This window comes from Phalacrocorax carbo, chromosome Z, assembly GCF_963921805.1.
Source record: "Phalacrocorax carbo chromosome Z, bPhaCar2.1, whole genome shotgun sequence".
NCBI classification, from domain to species: Eukaryota; Metazoa; Chordata; class Aves; order Suliformes; family Phalacrocoracidae; genus Phalacrocorax; species Phalacrocorax carbo.
The window spans coordinates 44,576,153-44,599,099 of record NC_087548.1 but is presented as its reverse complement, the minus strand read 5'-3'; the positions used below and the strand labels follow the sequence as shown (position 1 = coordinate 44,599,099).

Sequence of the window (22,947 nt, the reverse complement as noted above, 5' to 3'; positions counted from 1 at the left end):
CTTGATTGCAGTGCATGTTTCACATTCGTGGATAGCCTGTGCAACAGCGTCCATGGTCAAGTTCACCCCTCGATCATGAGCCCACCTGTATGTTGCATCTCTCCAGATCCACCTCAGCCACTTCAATCTTGGCAGCCTGATCCACCTGCTGGTTGTTTCGATGTTCTTTAGTGGCCTGACTCTTGGTTGTGAGCATCCATGTGGCATACCTTTACAACCAGGTTCCCTACCTGGACAGCAATAACTTGCCACAATGTGACAGCCCAGATGGGTTTGCCTCTGCACTACCAGTTGCTTTGCTTCCACTGCTGTAATCACTCCACAGGGCATTTGCCACCACCCAGGAGTCAGTACAGGGATAGAGCACTGGCCACTTTTCCCGTTCAGCAATGTCTAAGGCCAGCTGGATGGCCTTTACCTCTGCAAACTGGCTCGATTCACCTTCTCCTTCAGCAGTTTCTGCTGCGTGTCGTGTAGGACTCCATACAGCAGCCTTCCATCTCCGGTGCTTTCCCACAAGACAGGACCCATCAGCGAACAGGGCATACTGCTTCTCATATTCTGGCAGCTTGTTATACAGTGGGGCTTCTTCAGCACGTGTCACCTCCTCCTCTGGTGATAATCCAAAGTCTTCCCCTTCTGGCCAGTCCATAATCACTTGCAAGATTCCTGGGCAACTGGGGTTTCCTACTAGAGCCTGCTGGGTGATCAGTGCAACCCATTTACTCCACGTAGCATCAGTTGCATGGTGTGTAGAGAGGATGTTTCCTTTGAACATCCAGGCCAGCACTGGCCGTCAGGGTGCCAGGGGAAGTTGTGCTTCAGTACCAACCACTTCTGAAGCAGCTCAAACCCCTTCATATGCTGCCAATATCTCTTTTTCAGTTGGAGTATAGCGGGCTTCGGACCCTCTGTATCCCCGACTCCAAAACCCTAGGGGTCAACCTCGGGTCTCCCCATGTGCTTTCTGCCAGAGGCTCCAGGTAGGGCCATTCTCCCCGGCTGCAGTGTAGAGCACGTTTTTTACATCTTGTCTTGCCCAGACTGGCCCAAGGGCTACTGCATGAACTATCTCCTGTTTAATCTGTTCAAAGTCTTGTCGTTGCTCAGGGCCCCATTTGAAATCATTCTTCTTCCAGGTCACTTGATAGAGGGGGCTTACAGTCAGACTGTAATCTGGAATATGCATTCTCCAAAAACCCACAACATGTAAAAGAGCTTGTGTTTCCTTTTTGCTAGTTGGTGGAGACATGGCTGCTATTTTGTTGATCACATCCATTGGGATCTGATGACGTCCATCTTGCCATTTGATTCCTAAGAACTGGATCTCTTGTGCGGGTCCCTTAACTTCACTTTGTTTTATGGCAAAACCAGCCTTCAGAAGGATTTGAGCTATTTTCTTCCCCTTCTCAAAACCTTCTTCCGCTGTGCTGCCCCACACGATGATGCCATCAATGTACTGAAGGTGTTCAGGAGCTTCTCCCTGTTCCAGTGCATTATGGATCAGTCCATGGCAAATGGTAGGACTGTGTTTCCACCCCTGGGGCAGTCAATTCCAGGTGTGCTGGACACACCTCCAAGTGAAAGCAAACTGTGGCCCACACTCTGCTGCCAGAGGGAATGAGAAGCATGCCTTAGCGGTATCAGTTGTGACACACCACTTGGCTGCCTTTGACTCCAGTTCATACTGAAGTTCTGGCATGTCTGGCACAGCAGCGCTCAATGGTGGAGTGACTTCATTCAGGCCACGATAGTCTACTGTTAGCCTCCACTCTCCGTTAGATTTCGGCACTGGCCATATGGGACTGTTAAGGGGTGAGTGGGTCTTACTGATCACTCCTTGGCTCTTCAGTCGACGAATGAGCTCATGGATGGGAATCAGGGAGTCTCGGTTGGTGTGATATTGCTGCCGGTGCACTGTTGTGGTGGTGATTGGTACCTGTTGTTCGTTGACCTTCAGCAACCCCACAACAGAAGGGTCCTTTGAGAGGCCAGGCAAGGCAGACAGCTGTTTGATTTCCTCCATCTCCAAGGCAGCTGCACCAAAAGCCCACCTGTACCCTTTTGGGTCCTTGAAATACCCTCTCCTGAGGCAGTCTATGCCAAGGATGCATGGAGCCTCTGGGCCAGTCACAATGGGGTGCTTCTGCCACTCATTCCCGGGTAGGCTCACTTTGGCCTCCAATACAGTTAGCTCTTGGGATCCCCCTGTCACTCCAGCAGTGCTGATGGGTTCTGCCCCTACATAGTTTGATGGCGTTAGGGTGCACCGTGCACCAGTGTCCAGTAAAGCTTTGTACTCCTGTGGGTCAGATGTGTCAGGCCATCGGATCCACACAGTGAATAAAACCTGGTTATCCCTTTCCTCCACCCAGCTGGAGGCAGGGCCCCTCTAGTCCCGATTGTAGTATTCGCTACTCACTTCTTGTAAATACGAATCACAAGTGTCTCTATTAGGATCAGAAATAAAATCAGTGCCTCTACTCCTCTGTCTGGGGACCTGCTCACTGGAAACTGGGGCAGCAGGTTTCCTGAAAGTACCTCCCTGAGTGATTGTTCTTCCTTGCAGCTCACGTACCTGTGCCTCTAGGGTCGAGGTAGGTTTTCCATCCCACCTCCTCATGTCGCCTCTGTGGTCACGCAGGTAAAACCACAGGGTGCCCCGTGGTGTGTGTTGCCTCTCTTGAGCAGAGGGACACTTACTCCCAATGGCTGAGATACTGGTCCGTACTGGTGGGGAGTAGGAGATATCTTCTGTGAGTTGCTGGACCTCCCGGGACAGTTTCTCCACAGCCGAGATGAGGGAGGAAGAGAGATTTGCTTTGTAATCCTGGATTTTATCAATCACATCTGCCACCGTTGGTGCCTCATCATCTCTCCAGGACATTACTGCCAGTGAGTTCCCATGCGTCGATGGTGCGCTCCGTACAAGGTTCCACCACATGGGTCGTGTGCCCTGGCCTTCATCCGGATCTTTGGATGACTGTTCCATCATCCAGGTCACCATAAATCACCTCAAGCACAGCTAGTTCCCTCAAGTACTGGATACGTTTCTCCATGGTCACCCATTTTCCTAGGTAATATGCAATATCTTCCTTGAAGGGGTACCTTTCTCTCACACCGGACAGGTGTTGCCTCCGGAGGCTGAGGGCTTATGTCCCTTTTCCAATTTTTTTGTCAATGCCCCCTTCCCTAGAAAGGGATCCCGGTTGTTTGGCTTCCTTCCCCTCTAATTCCAGACTGCTGGCCCTGTTACCCCAGCATCGGAGCAGCCAGGTGACAATGTGTTCACCGGCACGACGCCAAAATCTTTTTGCATATCTCACAGCTCACTCAAGGATAGGGATCGGGGTAGTTTCCATTTCGTGTATGAGTTTTTCCTCCTCCTCTCCTCGTGATGGCCCTGCTTCTTCATCATCTCTTTCTAAACGAGTTGACTTTGTCTTCCAGAATTTCTTCTTGTGTAGAGGGGCGACTGATACTGGCACAGGTTGGTCCTCTGATTCAGCTGCAGTGCTTGTCGTGGGGGTTGGAGCGTCCGCAGTGCTTGTCACCAGGGTTGGAGCAGCCACAGGGTCTGTCGTGGGGGTTTGAGAGGCCGTGGTGCTTGTAGCTTTCCTTGTCTTTGTCTTTTTAGATCCAGAGGCCGCCTCTTCCCCTTGGGGGTACTGAATAGTGTTAAACAGGGCTCAGTAGGCATGGGCCAGGCCCCAGCACATGGCAGTGATTTGTGTCTCTCTGGGATTGCCAGGGTGACAACACACTTCCCTCAAATATTCTACTAATTTTTCAGGATTCTGCACTTGTTCCCGGGTGAAGTCCCAGAACACTGGGGGTGCCCTCCGTCTTAGGCGTTTGCCCATACTGTCCCACATACCCTGCCACGCATAGCTATCGAGCCCTGGGGCAGGCCTCCGGATGATATTCTTAAATTGCTTATTAACCTTAGACAGAACTGAAACCATCTGCCAAAGCAATATCAACAGGTGTATCTTAACTACCCAAGGATGTTCAAGAGACTGAGAAGTTGTTGTAATGGAGGAGGCGGCATTATAGAAGAAGGTAGCCAAGGTGCCATTCTGTATTTCCTCCATAAAAAACCTCTCAGAGGAGGAGATACAATTGCCAATTGTCTCCATGAGGTGGTACCTGAAGTACAGTAACAGCTCCAGTAGAAACTTCAAATACCAAGTAAGACTCAAGGCCAATTTTCTTAATCAGTTGTATCTGGTGGAAGAGGGCATAAGACTGTGCTAACAAAGTCCTGGAAGTGGGAGGAAAATGATGCAAATATTTTTATAACTTTCAAGGTATGTAGAAGTGTTCTTAGTTCAAGAGACCACTAGAAGTGTGGGTGGACAGAAAATATTTAAAAATTGAAACAACATTTTATTCAGCTTCTGACCTTCTGAAGGTCTATGTCAAGTCTAACTTTAACTTTCTGAGTTTCTTTATATTTAACCTTGTCTCGTTGACCACTTCTTTCTACCTTTCCATTTGCCATGATACTGAGTTTGCCTGCTTTGTAGTCAGTGACATTGTTGTATTTTATAACATTCATCATATGAGAACCATGCTGAGGCTGTACAGTACATATTTCTAAAATCAAGAATTTGGGAGTAGGAGTTTTTGTCCTTTATCTGTATTTTGGGAATTACTTTGTTTGAATTTGAAGAGAATTACTATAGGGTGGGCTTCGTCTGTTTTTTGCTTGCTTAGTTCCTGAAGTGTTCTCTCCAGTTGAACAGAGGACTATGAGCACCAGGGCCTGAGAAATAAGACTTTGTTCTTTGCTGTGCTACAAACATTTTGTGAGACTATAGGCGATTTAGTTATCACCGTATCTTCATTCAATCTCTGAAGTTCCCTTTCTCCCTCTGATTCTGGAGGAGGATACAGAGCTTAATTTATTGTAGGTTCCTGACTTAGATCCTTAACTGTGGATGCATCTCACCTCCTTGTGCCAGTTTTCCGCATTATAAAACTGAGGAAAATAACAATGTCCTACCTTTTATATTCTATGAAGGTAGACTGCAAATATTATGGTATTTTTATATCTTATCATACCTGAAATGGAAACTAGTTTCAAATTAGCAAATCCTTGTTATATTATGATCTTTTCAGGTGGTTCAAAACCAGAAGTGTGTGGATCCCCTTCTTTACCCAGCACTGCCAAACATGCTGGTAGACTAAATCAGGTAAACACCAAGTCTCCTTTTTCTTAGATCTTTTTCTCTTTAAATGTTCTGAAGTCTGTATAAAGTAACTTTACTTAAGCTTTCAAAGACAACCTTTCATTTTTTATTGTGGAATGCCATAGTTCAATTTTGTTGGTTCATCAATGTGTATGTGTTGCTTACAGGGAATTCTTATACATGAAGAAAAAAAGAAACAAAAAGGAAAAGTATTTTTGAGTCCCCAGTCAGGTTTGTATATCTTCATTTCAATTCAGAAATTCTGCGTAAAACCATTTGTATTTAACATGCTTTCCCCAACAGTCCTTATGGGACTAATTTGCTGAACACAGCAGCAGTCTGGACAGGTTGCTAGATAATTCTGATGTGAAGCCACATTTTTTTTTACTGGAAAAGTGTGTATTTTTTTCAGTTTATTTTTGGAAGCAAAACTTAGGCATGTCACTTCCATGCATATTTTCTTTAACTCCAGTAGATTTATTTTGCAGAAGAATACGGTGGGTTTTTATCAATCTCTATCCTCTCTCCTGTTTTGGCATACACGGGGTTCTGTGTTTCTTCACGGACAACGGGTGGAGCACTTTCTTGTGAGGCTTCCTGAGAATAATTGTCTAGCATTCCACATAATCAGCTAACTTAGGAGAGGCTATCAAATCACACCCTTGGTCTGAGCTGCCAAAATGCAAGGAAGTTAAAATTACATTTACAAGTAGGAGTTAGATGATAACCTAAAGGCCTTTATGTACTCTTTCTGGATCAGAGATGTTTGTGTTAGGTGCATGGTTACAAATGCACCTTCTTTACAGTAATTTCACACACTTATTAACAGGTACAATGAAGACTTGAAAAGCAACTGCTTTTTTAAATACCTTTGTGTTTCTAGTACACTTTTGCAAACCTTTGAGCAGCTTGGGTTTTTTCAATAAAATATATACATCTGTTCTGGGGCACCTGAAGGGGGACCTGAGTAGTCTTTACAAACTTTGGAAAGCTAAACTGCAGTTAAGTATCTCAAATGAAAATTCTCAGCTTTGCTGGGAAGACACAGTATTTCCTGTTTTCACTGCAAGGCTTTTCCAAATCTAAGTTTGGGGATTTTAAACACAAAGTGATTTGTCATTACATGTTTGGTTGAAAAAAAAATGCTAGTTTTCAATTTTTTGTACTTAAATATTTCCTACTGTCCTCCAGCAGGTGATGATCTAAAGTTGATCTGTGTGTGCTTTCATTATAGTTTGACTTAACAGTAATTTTCTCCTGTTTGATTGTTTCAGTTGTATTATGTTTTTTAAAAAAAAAAAAAAACCAAACAAAAACAAACCTTTAAAGTGTGATGCTTTCTTCCTCCCAATCTTAGGCAGCCTTTCCAATAAATACATGACTCAGGGAAAAGCCTCACAGAAGAGGACCCAACAAGAATAATGAGGGATATTAAGCACTGTTTAACTGCAATACAGGCCCTTCATTCATTAAAAAAAAATTTCTTTGGCTAAAGCATCTGGATTCACAGGACAGCAGCACAGACAACCGTCAACTTAATTTTAATGAAATATGGGTGTTTTATTTTAGATTGCTAGTATAAGCAACTGTGGAGTTTAATATGAATCCCTGCTCTTAAATAGATTGTTTGAACATTTTAATAGAAAGCCATGATGTTTTATATTTGTTTACTAGGTAAATCATATAGAAAAGGGCAGGTACTAAAAATGGACCGTTTTCAAGGTTTTGTCGTTCCACCTGAACATTCTGAAATGCACTAAATTGTGTGCAAGCCAAATACATTATATTTTCTTCAAAAATTGATTTTTGAAGGCGCAAATAATATTTATTAATGTTGATTGTTTACTGAATCCTTGTGTAAAAGTGTATGAAATGTTTGTAGACTACTACATTATTTTTTTTCCTGTAGAGAACTGAAAACATAGACACTAGTAAACATATGTAGAACAATCTCTGGACAAACAGTACCATGGAGATTTCTTGGGGTTTTTTCTGTTCTGTGATTTTTATGGGAGTTCATTTGCTGCTGTGCTTGTGTACAGGAAGAAAGACAGACTAAGAAACAGGTCAGTCCTGTTTGATGCTGCTAAGAATCTTTTTCAAGGCCTTGGGGATACAGACAAAAATGCTTTAAGTAATAGAGGTATTATATTTGGCAACAGGGGGGAAAACATACATACATTTTCATAAAATGTGAAGGGGATCCTTGTACCAGCGAACAATTTAAGTAGTAGTATGAACTTGAGCTTTACTTGAAGTCCTTCCAGAGCTGGTAATGTACCGTCTTATCTTATTCAGGAGAGAATTAGTTACATGGTAAAATTGGAACCACTGTTATTTATGAATTTTAAATAAATTTTTAAAAAAAAACATATTACAAATGAGACTTAAGTTTCTGAATTTCTTCTTATGTTGTTTTTGGTATTGCTGACTTAAATGTAGAGGTAATGATAACTTATTAGAATTACCTGGTTTTAGAAATCCTCAACTCCTGTTTTGGTTTTCATCCATCTGTAGCCAGATATCTGTAAACTTCTAGATGTGCAACTTTTGCAAAAAATTCTTTTGTATTCTTTCCTCAACATATTTTCAAGGAAATACTAGGCAGCAACAAACAGAAAATAATTTCAACTTTGTCTTCTGTAGCATACTTCATCATATGAAATTAAGTCAGTTTTTCCCTTGAAAGTAAGTTAATTCTTGTAGCTTTTCATTCATATCCCCCAAAAAAAGAAAGACTGACATGACTTCTGTATGCCTTATTTAGCCCTCTGTTCAGAGCTACTTTTTTTTCCTGCTGGGAATGAAATGTGTAAGCCTCTGAGGGACTATGGAATAATGTCAAAGATAGAAATTCTCTCTTTAAAAAAAAATCAGATTTATGCATACTTGCCCTCTTCTGTTTGTGATACTTTGTAGTTCAGCAGTAAAGTTTTCAACTGACATTTCTGAACTCACATCGGAATGAAAACTCATTCTGCAGATCCACCTAAAATAAAACCCCAAACGTGGGTTATATATTACAAGCATTAAACCAGGAACTAATAAATCCTTTGTTTGCCTACACCATAGACAAAAAGTATAATCATAAGTTACAGAATGATATGTGACACAGAATAAACACAGGTGAGGAGGCATACATATCTGCTGGATTCAGGTGTTGTAAAATTTAGTAAATTGATTGAAAATTAAAATTGAAGAAAGTTTTTCATAACAATTCTTGGCATGTAAGATCCTACTTGCCATATGGGAGTATATTGTCAAGGGAAGCAACTTTCCATATAGAAAGAATAACCCTAAAAGGACACTTTTCTTTTATAGAAAAAGAACGGTATCACAACTAATAGTAATAATCTAAAATAATAGTTTACAACTAAATTCATATTAATAAAATGTAATAACAGATACTAATAAACTAATACTTTAAAAGACTACTTCTGAACCACCTGTGTACTCAGTCCCTCCAATGATACAGTGGGACGCTGAGTAGCACTGTTCATTTGTGCTGCTTTTTTAATTGGGGAAAAAGTGCTACTGTCATATTTCACAGGAGTTTCCTATGCTTCTGATGTCCCTGTTTCCAAAGTTGAAAATATCTTGTGTTACAAGTGATTAGTTATCAGTGCTGAAAAAAAGGAGAAGGACAAAATTGTGTTTTCAGGTACGCAGCAGTTAACTTCCCATCTTAGGCAATTTAATCTCAATTAGCTTAAACTACTAGATTAACACACATCCATCTCCCCTAATTTAGTTGTTCTCATGAGATCTGTTTCACAGTTGTATTTAAAACCAGGTCCTCATCCATTAAAAATTTTATTTTAATGTATTTAATACACAATGTATTCTTCTATAAACCTCATCGCATTTTTATGAAAACTGTAGAAGCCACATGGAAAATTATCTTCGCTAGTAACTTTTTGGGCCTGAAACAGCTACCTAAATGGAAGCTTGCTAGCAAAGAAAGTATTTTTTTTCCCTATACTAACAAAGTCATGGATAGTATTTCTTGTTATTCACTTGAACTGGTTAGATTTTAACACCGACTTTTGGTTTCGTCGTCTTTTGGTAACGTGCTGAAGATGAAAAGCACCTTAGAAAAAGGCGGCTGTTCTAGCCCATTCTCAGTCTTTCGTGCTGAGGTTCATTCAGCAGACAGGTGACTGAAGAGTGATGGTTGGAAGCATCCTGCGGAAGTACAAGAAGGTAAAGCCCTTTATGCCTGCAAGGTAGACTGTGAATGAAGAAGGTGATGTTGGCTGCATCCATTCACAAGCATCGCCTCTCCAAGCGTGCATTATTTATTACTGACTTCAGCTTCAGGCTGAGAGTAGATGGAAGCCCCTCCCAACCCTAAGCTGGCACTTTTTAGTTGAGGATGGGTGCCCAAGTTGCACAAACTGTGTGTGAAAGAGATTTTGTGTAGCTAAAGAAAACAGAACTTTTTATACACGTGCTATCTTCGTATCTGAGGTAGAAGTACTGTGCCTCGTTAAAGGGTAGTGGCATAATTACATATGTAAAAAAGAAAAACATCTGTGCATTTGCCATCAGGCTCTTTCGAATAGCTGCGCTCACAATGGGGTACCCAACGTAGATGTGGTGATGAGATGTGACATGCTGCTCATGCTCAGACTTTGTAAATACACGTGAACACCGGTTTGAAGTATTAGAGGCAATGAAGAATTGGAACTTGTTTTTCTTCTGGCATAGCCGTCATCCAAGCTGGAGCAATGGGATTAGCCTTCCCGGGCCAAGGCCATCAGGGTTGCTCACCACCCCGAATTCGCCCCAGCGCACCTCCCCGGGCTGCCACCCGTGCTCTGGCTGGGGCGGCGGCGGGGGTCGGCCGGCAGCTCTCGGGCCGCCTTCCCATCGTGACCGTGCGCGATGGCAGGCGTCGCGTGAGGGGAGCAGCCGGCCTCCGGCCGGGCTTCGTTCTGGGGGAAAGGGGAGGAAGCCGGCGGGACGAGGGCCCACACGGCGCGTTATCATCCGTGACGGATGGCAGCGGCCGCCGCCCCCGCGCTCTGCAGGCTTCGCCGGGGCGTTCGTCCCCGCCGCGCCGCTCCGCACACGGGTTCCGCCTGTGGCGCCAGCGCTCCCTGTGGAGCGGCCTCGCGCAAGGTTCTTGAAACGCCCGTCTGCGCCACCAGCAATAAACACTCGCCTCCCTTTGCCTGTACTTCCCCGTAGCTGGGGACGGCGGACAGGCGGGCCAAGGGGCGCCTCCCCGCCGCCGCCGCCCCGCGCTGAGGCGAACAAGGGCCGCCGGACCCCGCCCGGGCCGAGCGCCGCCGGGCCCTGCGCTTATCTCTGCGTCCAGCCACGGCGCAGCCCCGCCCCTCTCGGGGCCGGGGAAGGGGGCGGAACCCGCCGCCACCGCCGCCTGCCGATCACAGCCCGCCGCCCAATAGGGGCGGGCGCCGGGAGCGAACGCTGCGCCGTGGCGTCACGGTGTGACGCCGGCGGCGCTCCATGGCAGAGGGCGGCGGAGGGGGGTGATGGCCTCGTCGGTGGTACGGGCCACGGTGCGCGCCGTCAGCAAGCGCAAGATCCAGGCCACGCGCGCCGCGCTCACCCTGGTCAGTGCCGCCACGCCGCGCCGCGCCGCGGATGGGGAGCGCTCGGACCGCCGGCCTTGGGCCTCCCCGCGGCGGGGTGGGGGGTGGGAACCGCGCCACCGGCCCAGCCCGGCCGCCCGCCCGACACCCCGCTCCGGGCGGCGGGGGAAGGCGGCCCCACGGCGGGGGGCGGGGGGGGCGCCCTGCGTGCCCCTCCTGCGGGGGGAGGGGGGCTTTTTTTGCGCAGTCACCGAAGAAGCGTACTTACTAAAAAAGGAAAAAAAAAAAAAAAAGGAGATGCGTTTTCGGCCGAAGCTGGCGAGCGGGTTGTTCCCAAGGAGGCTGTGCGTCCTTCTGTTAATCGGGGAAGCGCGCTGGCTGCCGGCGGGGGCTGGTGCGGGGGGAAGCGGGGCCCGTCCCCGGCAGGAGCGGGCGCAGATTAGGAGCGTGTAGTTCAGTGGCTTTTCAAAGCAGGTAATTCGTGTTCAGTAGTGATTTTGCAACAAATAAAGATGAATAGCGGTAACGAGAAAAGGTTTGCTGCTGCAAGTCAGACTTCTAGTTTGCTTTGCGTGCTTAAGTCTGCTCATGGTAAGAACTTAACGTAAGAAGTAGTGCTTTTCCTTTTTCTCAGTGTCTGAAAAATTTCTGTTACACGCTTACATGTTTATCTGTTTGTGTTGTGGTCTTGCGCTTCTGCAGCAGCTACGTCTGTGCTAACAGTGACTTTGTCTGCGGTAAAGTCACAGTTCACCTCCAGGTTAGTGGGAGGAGAAAAGTAGGCCAGAAACGTTTCTGTGCCTAATTGATTTTTCTCTCTGATGTGAATGTGACAAAAGTTTCACAAGAGCAGAACTGCTTGATTGGACTGCATGGTGATTTCGCGGGGGGGGGGGGGGGGGGGGGGATGGGACGGATGACACCCCACAAACACCCTAACACTGAGGACTGAAGTTCTTGAGCTATCTGTTTGCTGGCAGAGTGGTTGAGGAGGGGAGTGAAGAGGCGGTGTGTTCTGCAGGGGTTAGATAGAGCAGTTTTACAGCAGAGTGCCTATCTTCGGATCAGGCGTGAGCTTCAAGTAGAACACAGCCTAGCCAGTGCTGGCTGCATGTGGGCTTCGCAGGTCGGAGACAAACGTAAACTGAGAAAATTTGAGTGCACAGAGGTGGAATAGAAATGTTTTCTAGTACAAATGTGCAGCAACATTGCACACTTTAATATGTGCAAGCACTCGCTGCAAATAAACAAAAAAAGCCCATTTCAAATTGATGAACGTGTTTTTGTTTTTTTTCAGACTCCATCAGCTGTTCAGAAGATAAAACTGCTTCTTAAAGATAAACCTGAGCATGTAAGTATAAACAGGGCCAACCTGTAGATCGTGATGAGATGTTAGCTGATGACTGCACAGCATTTCTGGCTAATGTACTTTGAAATAAGCACTGAGGTGTTCATTAGAGATGTTGGCCGCTTTTTTTGGAGGGGTACGCGTAAGCTTGTTTATATATCGAGCTTCATCTTTTTATAAAATTAAATGCAGAAAATAAGACTGTAATGCCTATTTCACTGCACAATTACTTCTGAGATGGATAAAGTTGAAAACATTTTAAGCTTCAAACTATTTTTTAGCTATATTGTAATGAAGTCTTGTAGTATGGCATAGTGGTGACTTCTGATAGGGTAAGAGATCTTATGCTGTTGGTATTAAGACATTGTTCATTAAATTCATGTAGGAATCCCCATTTTGAAGTGTATAGTAATAAAGCTAGATTCATACCCATGGGAAAGCATCTGATTCTTAGTAAACTTGCTAGACAATGTTGGGTTTTTTTTTTCAGTAATGAGCATTTCTCTAAATAACTGTTTAAGTTTGTCATCTTCTCTGGGGAGAAACACCCAGAGTCTGTGTTTCTAGCCATTATAAAAACAAACATTAGATTTTCTTCTTCAGAGTAAGTTATTTCGAGAAGAATATTTCTCTTAACTTTCATACAAGGCCTATTGTTTCTTTTGCTTCCGGCACATCTGCAACTAAATAGACTCTTTGTTCTAATGTTTTAAACCATCCTAAGGAAGCCCTAAGCCTGTGGTTTAGCTGGCCAGTCATCCCTTTGCTATAAATGGTGTTCACGTTTTCCAGCCCATTATTTGTCGCAGCTCCTGTAGAGAAAGGTATTTAGTCTGAAAAGATGAAACACTGTTTGTCTGAGAACCCACTTGGTAAGTGATATGCTTGGATGCATTTTTATCATAATGTTGATTACAGAGATAGACAATATCATTTTCCTCTGCAGTTATGAATCGTGGGTGTGTGGAAAGTGGTACAGACACTTTGGAAAGATTGTTGTACACAGACGGTTTTCTGTTTCTTTAAAACCATTTCTTAGTTCTTCACTTACACGGGTGCTCTCTTTGCCAGGCTTGTTGGTTACTGTGATGATTATACATGTTGACTAGGTTGGCTTTTAACAGCAGTTTGAACAGTAAGCAAATAAGAACTTGATTTAAGGAGGGGATTGCTTTTTATGTGAGACTGGCAATAGAGATAATGAGGAAATCAAAGTACATTTTTCAAAACTTCGGTTTGAAGTAAGTTTTCTGATGGTGTCATTACAAAAGTTCTGTGAAAATCTAGTAACTGTCCTTGTCTTGGCCTCACAGCTTCATAACTGTTACTGTCAACAATCTTAATGAAGCGCCTGAATTAGCATCTGAGTAAACTTTAATTTGAAGTCACAAAAATATCAGTCTTTGAAATTTGACCAGGCACCTACAGGAGTGCCGGCAGTTTATTACTTTAAAATTTTTGGGCTTGATCCACAGTAGCAAACATCTGATGTTTGCTTCTACCTTGGCAGTCAATTTTGTAAAAGAAAAAAAAACTGTTACCTCTTAATCCATTAAGCTGATTCGTTTCTGTTTTAAGGTAGTGGAGGATAATACATGTCTGCATACTTTATATCTTGGTGTTCCAGAATAGGTTTTAAAAAAAGTCATTAATGTGGGGTTGTGTTTTTGTTTTGGTTTGGTTTTTTAGGTAGGCGTGAAAGTGGGTGTTCGTACAAGAGGATGCAATGGACTTTCTTACACGTTAGAATATACAAAATCGAAAGGAGACTCTGATGAAGAAGTAGTTCAAGATGGTGAGTTTCTGATGCAGCAGAGCAAACCCATGTGGTAGTGGGGAAGAATAACTTATTACAGGTTAGAACTTACTGAAGTGATGAGTTGTAGCAAGAGGCCCTCCTGTTCTGTCAGGGGAATTGTCACCTTAGTTTCTGTTTTGAAGTAACCAGTTAGTTAAAATCTGCAGCTGTGCAGCCTCTGCATCAGAGGCTACTCCACCAGAATTGTCTAGTCCATCATTCATGTCTTTGGAGGCAGCTGATAATAAATACTTAGAGAAAAATACAGAAGAATGTGTGTATGAAGGAATATTTTATCAACCTACCTAAACCAAGGCTTGGCAAAGTAAAGATTTTATTTACAAGGGATTTCCACAGTTATTTTCTCTAACTAGTCTTACTGCTCATTGATTTGTAATTTGTTTTTAACCTCTTAATGCTTTTAACCTTAACACTGCTTTGTAACAATGGTTTCTATTATTTTAATTTAAGAGTATTTTAAAAATAGTTTTCATATGCTGGTAAATAAGCTTTCTGCCTGATAATTTCATTAGGCGTCCCATGGTAAGTCTGTTGCTGAAGTTCCTGTTGTGGTTTAAGCCCAGCCAGCAGCTAAGCCCCACCTAGCCCACTCTGCCCCCTCCGCTGGTGGGATGAGGGAGAGAATTGGAATGGTAAAAGTGATAAATCTCGTGGATTGAGATAAAGGCAGTGTAATAGGTAAAGCAAAAGCTGTGCGTGCAAGCAAAGCAAAACAAGGAATTCATTCACCACTTCCCATGGGCAGGCAGGTGTTCGGCCGTCTCCAGGAACGCAGGGCTCCATCGTGCATAACGGTTACTTGGGAAGACAAACACCATCACTCCGAAGGTCCCCCCCTTCCTCCTTCTTCCCCCAGCTTTATATGCTGAGTGTGACATCATATGGTGTGGGATATCCTTCTGGTCAGCTGGGGTCAGCTGTCCTGTCTATGTCCCCTCCCAGCTTCTTGTGCACACCCAGTCTGCTCGCTGGCAGGGTGGGGTGAGAAGCAGAAAAGGCCTTGACTCTGTGTAAGCCCTGCTCAGCGACAACAAAGACATCCCTGTATTATCATACTGTTTGCAGCAGGAATCCACAACACAATCCCATACCAGCTACTATGAAGAAAATTGTCTCCAGCCCAGTGAAAACCAGCACAGTTCTATACATTTTTCCAATGTTTATAAAAATTTCTTTAAGTGGTCTTTTTGTCAAATATTGATTTTTGCAGAAGCATAATAGTGTTTGTTTTGGTTTCTGTTCTTTTTCTAAAGGTTCCTAAAATTCCTTTTGTGGGGGTGGTTTTGGGTTTGGTTTTTTTTTTTTCTTTTAGGCATTACTGAACTCACTTATGTCCAGGGATGTTTCAGTTAATTTTGGTGGCAAAGTAAGAGATTAGTGGGATATCACAATTATTTTCTTACAGAAGTTATGCTGCTAGGCAGAGCCCATCTTCCAGCTGTCTTCAAAATACCTGTGACCACCTCATATATTTTATTCTCTTAAACAGAGTTGTAAGACAGGGACTCACACCTAACTCTGCAGGTGCCTTTTGATTTCAAATTCAGCTGGCTTCTGGAGTTACCTCTTCTGCATGACTCAGACCTGCTCCAGCTTCACAAGGCTGAAAATGCACTTTTCAGAAGGCATTTTCCTGGTTTGAATCTTAAGGAATATAAAAGTCGTTTCCCTCAGTGAGGCTGGAGATGTCAAGTTCCAAAGGCTGAACACTGAAACAGTGTTTCAGGTGTGCCTGTGTGCTTCCTGTTTTGTTTTGGTTGCTTCTAGACAGATTTGCAGTGAAGGCTCTCACTTTTATATAGCTCTCTTCTCAGCGAGCTGGTGGCTTTGCATCCTAGCACAAATTTTCTGGCTTTTAGGTAGCAGGTGGCTGCTTTGGGGATCAGGTCCATGAACTCTTCCATGAGGTTTAGCCTTCACTGTCAGTTACTGTCCAAAGTAACCCCAAAAATGTGTACATTCAACTCAGTTACCCGCAGACGTGTGGTAGTAATACGTTTTCTCTGAATGTCTACTGTGATGAAACAGTTTTCCAGCAATCTCTCATGTAATGTAGTTCTTGTTGCTGTTTATTGATACAATTATTCAATTTTATTATTTCCTAGTCTGTGGACCACTAAAGCAGTCCAGTCACAACTGTAGCTCAGAATTGCAGTTTTGAAGTTCAGTAACTTTCTAGTAACTTTCTTTCTAGTTTCTGAGATGAACTACTAGTTCTTAATCACAAAATGTGATATATGTGGAAGTTCACACACTTGCAGCCTTACAGGATTCAGTATTGCTAAAGGTTAATGTAGACCTAATAGATTTGTTAGAGTGAAAAGTAATCAGTTTGAGAGAGGAATGTTTGGTTTTTCAAGGTTTTGGGGCACCTTGTTGGATGCACAGTTACAGGCTGTAACGCACGGGAATTAAGTACTGAAGCTGAAATTCATCCTCAAGTTCTGCAGATCAGTTCCCTGGTTATCATGTTTTTAAATGCCCCCCTCCCCCCACCCACCCCCCAATACATACATTCATGTGCACGCACAAATAACAGTGCTAGACTGTTGCTGGGGTTTTATAGGTAGAGTAAAAACAGCTGTGAAAGTGCCCCACGTTAGGCCAGGGAAGCCAAGTTTTACTGGTAGTGTTTGTATTTAGCTTCCACTTTACGTCACTGGTCAAAAGAGAATTTAAAGTGAATGGTGACTCTGCTGTATGTAATGTTTTTTTTTTCCTTTGTCTTCAGGGGTTAGAGTGTTTATTGAGAAGAAGGCACAGCTGACACTTCTAGGAACTGAAATGGACTATGTGGAAGACAAACTGTCCAGTGAATTTGTCTTCAATAATCCAAACATCAAAGGAACATGTGGCTGTGGAGAAAGCTTTAACATCTGAAATCTCAGGACTACTTCTTTGACTTAGAACACCCCAAAACCCTTACTATTGTGGCTTTTGGAAGCAAATGCATTTTCTTCAGGTTTGTAGACTGCTTAAAGTGGATGCCAATAAGAAAAATAAAGTTAAATAATTTTTAAAATGTAATCTATGTGTTAAGTTCCACCAGTTATGTAGTTATGCTGTAATTTGTGATGAGTTGGGATCCAAAGGTAAGAACAGTAAGTGCTGTAGTAACATCTCTGTACTTTCACATGCCAAGGAAATAAAATCTCACTGTTCTTGTCCTTTGCCATTTTGTTTGTCCACTCTACTCACACTTCCCTGTCCAAAACCCATTTGAAAGAATATACTGCCTGTGTGTTCTGCTTTGATTTGGGGGCAGGGAGAACCAACCCAGCCCTATGTATGTGTTTGTTTATAAAGACTTACATACACAGGCACACAGCCCTCAGCTTCAGAGTTCACTATGATTATGTAGGTGCTTGCTTTGTTTTTGTAGTTTTCTGATGCCTTTATCCTTTTATGTGTGGGTTTTCTGGTGGTTTATTTTCTCATAAATCTGGGGGAGTCCAGAAAGAAGTTAATGTCATACTATAGTGGTAGGCTACAATAGCACTGCTTGTAGTAATACTTCAAAATGGGCTAACCCAATTTTAATTCTGTTCCTTGTTGAAGTCGAGTCTCTGTTGTACTTAGAAAGTAATTTTCAAGAACACGAAGTATATTCAGGCACTGGAGTACTAAAGCAGGATGCACACAGGCCTTGTTTCTCACATTTCTGTTGTTTATCTTTCTTGATTTAAATTGCAAAGTTGGTAAAACTGCCTCCAGGTTCTGATTCCTGATGTTCACAGAATGTGGTGTCTGTGCACCAAAAGCTATGAGCACTTCTTTTTGAGAGAGAAGTCTTGTGTTTTTCATTACTTTTTGCAGTCATGTCTGGTACTAGCTTTGTTACAGCTTGAACTCTGTTTTGTAACTCTGTAGGCACTAGGGTTTTTCACCAAAGCTTATGATAACTTCTATTTAACTTCTGTCTCGTGGTTAACTTGATAACAGGAGAAAAAGCATTTATAATTTAAAACGCCTAGTATTTCATAATTGTAGGCAGTAATGAAAATATTATGTTTATAGGAGGCCAGTTTTTCTTTTGAATTTAAGCTTACTTTCTCCTAATCAGAATTTTGTTTTTGTAAACCAGCATTTTTCAAGCTTATAAAGTCTTCAGCACTTCTTTGCTGGTGCTCAGGCAGAAGTGTAGATGTCTCTCCAGGCCTTCCCAAAAGCAGGCATGAGAGAAGTACCGTTCCATCCTTCCATCTCCATGTTCCCCTCCTTGCTCAGAGGTGACCTGCAGCTAAGCTGCTCACTTGTGCAGAAGAGAAGGTGACATGTCTGCCTGGTCAGCTGCTCGGAGCTGCTGCTGAAAGGGGTGCAAATAAAAAGTAGGGGACAACAGGGGCTGGGATCTTGCAGCCAAGGAGAAGAAGGTGTTGGGGAGGGAGTGAACTGAGAGCATTGCATCCAGAGGTCACGCTGACCTGGACAGTTGTACACACGTGCCTGTCAACAGCTTTGGGAATAGTGATGTGCTGAAAACATAGGATTGCAGCTATGTTTTATTCCCCCTACGCATTTTTCCCAGGCCATTTAGGGAAAGGTGTAGAGGGAAGAATAAAAATGAAAAAATAAAAGAATTCTTGATCTCTTTCATGTGGTGCACAGGAGCAGGTGGTCAGAATTTCCACACGTAGTTTAATATTAAATACTTGGGTTTTGGTTGTATACTATATCACCTTTTGATGTAAAAACACTTACTTGCTTGAACAGCCAAGCATTGTACGCAGTTACTTTATATAGTAATATGGCGATTACTGGTAATACACTGGCTAGGTGCATTTATAGTGCTGTAAGCCTTTCAGTCTTGTCAAAAAAATGCAGTTAATGTTACTTGGCTGCATTAGTATGTCTAGAACTCCCAAGTGAAGGGTGGTTCTTCAGATTGCATTTCCCTGCTTCTTGCTAGAGGATAAGACTGGATGTGGTAGCATTGGTGGTTGCTGAGCGTGCTAGTACTTAATCATTTAACTTGTTTTGGGGTGTGGGGGAGTTGATTTGAGGTTATTTTAGACCTATAGCACGTATAACAATCCTTTTCCTGTGGTCTGTGTATATGCATTGAATGAAAATTGCATTTCTGTATGCACATGAAATAATCCTCTAAATTGTCACTTTACTAAGACACCTAACGCACAATGTGTTAAACTTCTGTTAAAGAGCTATTTGCAGTTACATAGGGATGTGATTTTGTTGATCTGTCCATTATAATTTTGTGCAATACTGTATGTACGGTTCTCAGTTATAATAAATATTGCCTGTTGGTAAGCATGACACAGTCCTATCTTGAATGATTCTATTTACAATAAAAGCAAGCACTGGGCGGGGGGTTGGGGGGGGGACAGGCTTGTATGCTGGGATTGCAAAGTCTATCCAATATTACTGTTACCTGAGCTAGTGTTTCTCTGAAATATTAAACATGTATTAACAGCATTGGAATAGCATGGAAACATTGGTTAAAAAATGAATAAACTATGTACAAAAAGGTATTTATGCATACAGAAGGGCGGGCTGTTAATGCGTGGACTTCCATTACACTCTGACACGCTGTTATCAGGGCAAAAATTCTACCAGTCAAGATCCTTATTTTGAAGACTTCTACATGCCAAAAAGACACTGTGGTGTGCTTTAATGCAGCATAATGATTTTGATGAAAGTAACTGTTAGCATAAAAGATTTTTACTTGGCTAGGCAATTTGAGGGTCAGACCCGTGGGCATTCCTGGCCATTCCACCTCAGCGCTGCATAATGGCGCTGATACACCAGAATGTACCGCGTTCGTGACGTGTATTGGGGTTTTCTCTTGGACGCAGTCTTTCCACCACTACAGCTAAGTTTCCTTTTCCTTTTATGTGAAGATCCAGTGAATTACGTGAAGATCATGTGAATGATAGTGGGTGAAGTAATAAATCTGGGAAAAATACTAGAGATTGTGGATACAGTTTTATATTCACGATGCTGAAGAGAGAGAGAATCAAATCCTTCATACAGTCAGGAGCCTGGAAATGCAACAGTTACCTTTCTGTGGGAGTTCTTACAGAACCTGCAAAAAACCCACACTTGCAGCCACAAGTCAGTATTCCTGATCCACCCCTTTTTATAGCTCTCTTTCAGTGGCTCAAGAAGAACAACTTGTTTAGGACAAATGTTGAACTGTTCAATATGCAAGTCGTCCTGACAACAGGTGAAGGAACAAAAATAATTTGAACTCCAAAATAAAAAATAAGGTGCAGGTAATGGGACTATGAAATTTAATATTGAAGAGACACGGAATTTTGGGGTTTTTCTAGTTAAATCCTATCTGCCATAGGTTGCTTCTATTGTTTGGGGGTTTTACGATAATTATTATTTTCCCCATTTATTTAAATCAGCACCTTCACTAGTGGAAAAATTCTCCAACTACAGCACTATTTTGCTTACACTGGCTGCCTGGCCATTTATTAGATTATTATTTTTTTTATGATGCTAAAATTTTGCAGTTTCTTGTGACAGAAGAATTCCATAGTTTTCTAATGCAGCAGAGTGTGCACCTCTGTGTTTGTCCTGAAAGACTTCAAAAGAGTACTTGAAGAATTACTTTTTGTCATGACCAGTACAGCGCTTTTTTTTCTATAAGGGGATCTGCCAGACAGTGAGCAGTTCAGCCCGCTCCGTTCTTTACTGCCAATTTTTAACATATATGAGATATGGTGTTTCACCACGGTGAGCAAAAAGGCGAGTAGTTATCACAATTCCCCTTGCATTTGGGTTTGAGTGGCATTTGAATAGCCGCTTCTGTACGCAGTATCTGGCAGTTCTCTCGAAGGGAAGAGTAGCCGCTGGATTCAAGGAAGGTCTTTGCCGTCACCTTTTGCGGTGCCTTTCAGCGGGCCGTTCGGCAGCCTGTGCGTGCCTTAGCTGGCCGCGGGGCTTCCCGAGCCCCCCACGCGGTGGAACCCAGGGGTCCCAGGCCACGTCCGTCGAGGGGCAGGGTGCTTCCCGCCGGAGTCGACTCGAAAGGCCGGTTCGCGGGAAGAGACACCCGCTGCCGCTGGGTGGCGGCAGGCTTCCAGCCCGCGCCCCCGGCGGGCGGTACCCGGCCTCCCCGCCTCCCCTTGCGTTTCCCCAATACCGCAGTGCTTCTGCTTACCCTGGCGAAAACTGTGGTTCAGCTCTGCTGTTTGTCCTTCTTGTATTCTGTTCTGTGCTTAGTGTCTGTTCCTGATGGATGGCAGGTGACCGCAGAAATGCAAAATGCCGAATCACTTCAGAGCTGATGCAGAGAGGAGCAGAGCGTACCTGCCTCACCAGCTTTGGCTATTGAAGCAATACGTTTTTCACCATTCCTCCTTACTAGCAGTGTGCTAATGTTCCTCATTAATGTTGTGCCCAGCTCCAAATTATTGCAGGTTTGTTCCTGATGGTTGGCTTTAACCTTGCTGTACCTTGCTGGGACGGTACAGTCCAGCGGAGCAAAGAATCTCACGAAACAGCACGGCTGCCATTCACAACAGAAGTACTCTCATCCCCTATACCTTACTTATCTGGGTTTTTTACTGATTGCATAATGATTTTAATGAAAAAATAAATAATTCTTCTGTAACTTACTGAAGCTAAGTCCAGACAGCAGGAGTAAGTTCCCCTTACTAGCTAATGAAATGAGACAGCCTCCAAAAATTTGAAATAACCTGAGTAGCAGAATTCAGTTCCTACAGAGGATTTACAGCCAGCCCCTTCCTTTTTCAGCTTTGTGTTTTAATCCTTAATTTGTTCACGGTGAGTCATTCAAACAGACCTTTCATTCCTAATCACAGTAGTCCTTCTGATTAAATCCTAAATAGTTGTATGGAGTGTTGATGGTAAAACTGTGTTTAAATTAGATGGTTTTACTGCTAGTTATATTGCTTCCTTCCTTGTGCTTGTTTCACATAAGAAGCTTAAATGCAAGCAGGTATTCAATAAGGAGAAAAGACAAGGTGCTAAACTAATTTAATGTTGTGGGACCTTATGAAGCACATAGATGGTGGGGAATGGGAACCAGTCCCTCCTGTCTAGCTCCGTTTTCACTAGAGATTTGCAGAGTCCAGTCCTCCCGTTTGCAAATGAGAGCTAGCTGACGTGTATAGACAATGCTTATTTCTAGTGAATATCTAACTCCCCTCAAATAAATAAATAGAAAATCCAATACTTGTGTATAAAAAGTGATAATGTAAACTGCTGTTTGGAAACCTCGTGAGAACTCATGTTGCTTCTCCTTGAGACACATCTTCTGAATTTCTGCCTTTACTGAGCTACGAACTGAGATACAACCAAACACTGGCAAATCTGGCTGGAGTGGTTTTAGGAAGTTCCTGTGTACTTGTCTCCTCTGCGGCTGCTGCTCCTATGGCAGCTTTGTGAAACAAGTGCCTGAGACTCAACTGTTGGGAATGAGTTTATGTTCACGTGTTGCGCTGTGCGCTTAGTTGCACGAAGAAAGAAACCTGTTTACTCTTGCTGAAATGTGGGAAAACCCCAGCAAAGTCATCAATAGTTATATAGTGAGTGTAGTTTACTTGAACTGCCCTATCAAGAATACCTAGAGATCATCTGCCCACGTCCTAGGGAGCCTGAAATACTTGCTGCAAGGATATTGAAGTTGCCTCTTTTAATGAAGAACCTCTGGTTTCTATAATTTAGAACATTAAAATGCTCTTGCAACCCTTAAACCCAAAGCTTGTTAAATGTGTAACATGGAGCTTTGCCATTCCCGGTTGATGGACATGGCCCACTGGGGAACTGTGAAGCAGCATAAAAAGACTCAGAAAAATGGTTTTGAACTCCAGGTTTGGATGCTTTGAAAGAAAACTATTCACATTAGACCTACATATCTGCCATCCTGCCTCTTACTGAAATTTGTGCTGCCAGGGCTGCACACAAACGGGTTAAAGCAGCCCTGCATCGTAATTAGGCCCATATGTCTCAATAAAGAGGCTTTTGCATGCGCGCGGTTCTAAAAATTGAAGCCTTGGTTTACTATGAATTGGAAAAATATTTCCTGGAAAA

At 43.3% G+C, this 22,947-nt stretch overlaps 2 protein-coding genes across 4 annotated transcripts in view; both read left to right on the top strand.

Moving 5' to 3' along the window:
- Positions 1 to 8,591, top strand: part of TUT7 (terminal uridylyl transferase 7) — a 37,671-nt gene extending 29,080 nt beyond the window's left edge. Inside the window, exons 26-28 of one of the 3 annotated variants that reach the window (XM_064438900.1) lie at positions 5,125 to 5,198; positions 5,363 to 5,426; positions 6,553 to 8,591. In XM_064438900.1, the coding sequence (XP_064294970.1) occupies positions 5,125 to 5,198; positions 5,363 to 5,426; positions 6,553 to 6,617 (203 nt within the window). In that variant the 3' untranslated portion in view covers positions 6,618 to 8,591. The remainder of the gene's footprint in view (positions 1 to 5,124; positions 5,199 to 5,362; positions 5,427 to 6,552) is intronic. The other 2 variants (XM_064438899.1, XM_064438898.1) reach the window with 2 other exon arrangements.
- Positions 8,592 to 10,621: 2,030 nt separating this feature from the next.
- ISCA1 (iron-sulfur cluster assembly 1) lies at positions 10,622 to 19,197 on the top strand. The gene is made up of 4 exons (XM_064438903.1): positions 10,622 to 10,777; positions 12,054 to 12,107; positions 13,794 to 13,899; positions 16,655 to 19,197. The coding sequence occupies exons 1-4, from the start codon at positions 10,697 to 10,699 to the stop codon at positions 16,801 to 16,803; spliced, it is 390 nt and encodes a 129-aa protein (XP_064294973.1). The 5' UTR covers positions 10,622 to 10,696; the 3' UTR covers positions 16,804 to 19,197.
- The last annotated feature ends 3,750 nt before the right edge of the window (positions 19,198 to 22,947 follow it).

Bases quoted from the DNA above. Each gene is read 5' to 3' on its own strand.
- ISCA1 (XM_064438903.1), top strand. From the start codon at position 10,697: ATGGCCTCGTCGGTGGTACGGGCCACGGTGCGCGCCGTCAGCAAGCGC. The intron at 10,778-12,053 runs GTCAGTGCCGCC...GTTTTTTTTCAG, and splicing joins CGCGCGCCGCGCTCACCCTG to ACTCCATCAGCTGTTCAGAA. The intron at 13,900-16,654 runs GTGAGTTTCTGA...CTTTGTCTTCAG, and splicing joins TGAAGAAGTAGTTCAAGATG to GGGTTAGAGTGTTTATTGAG.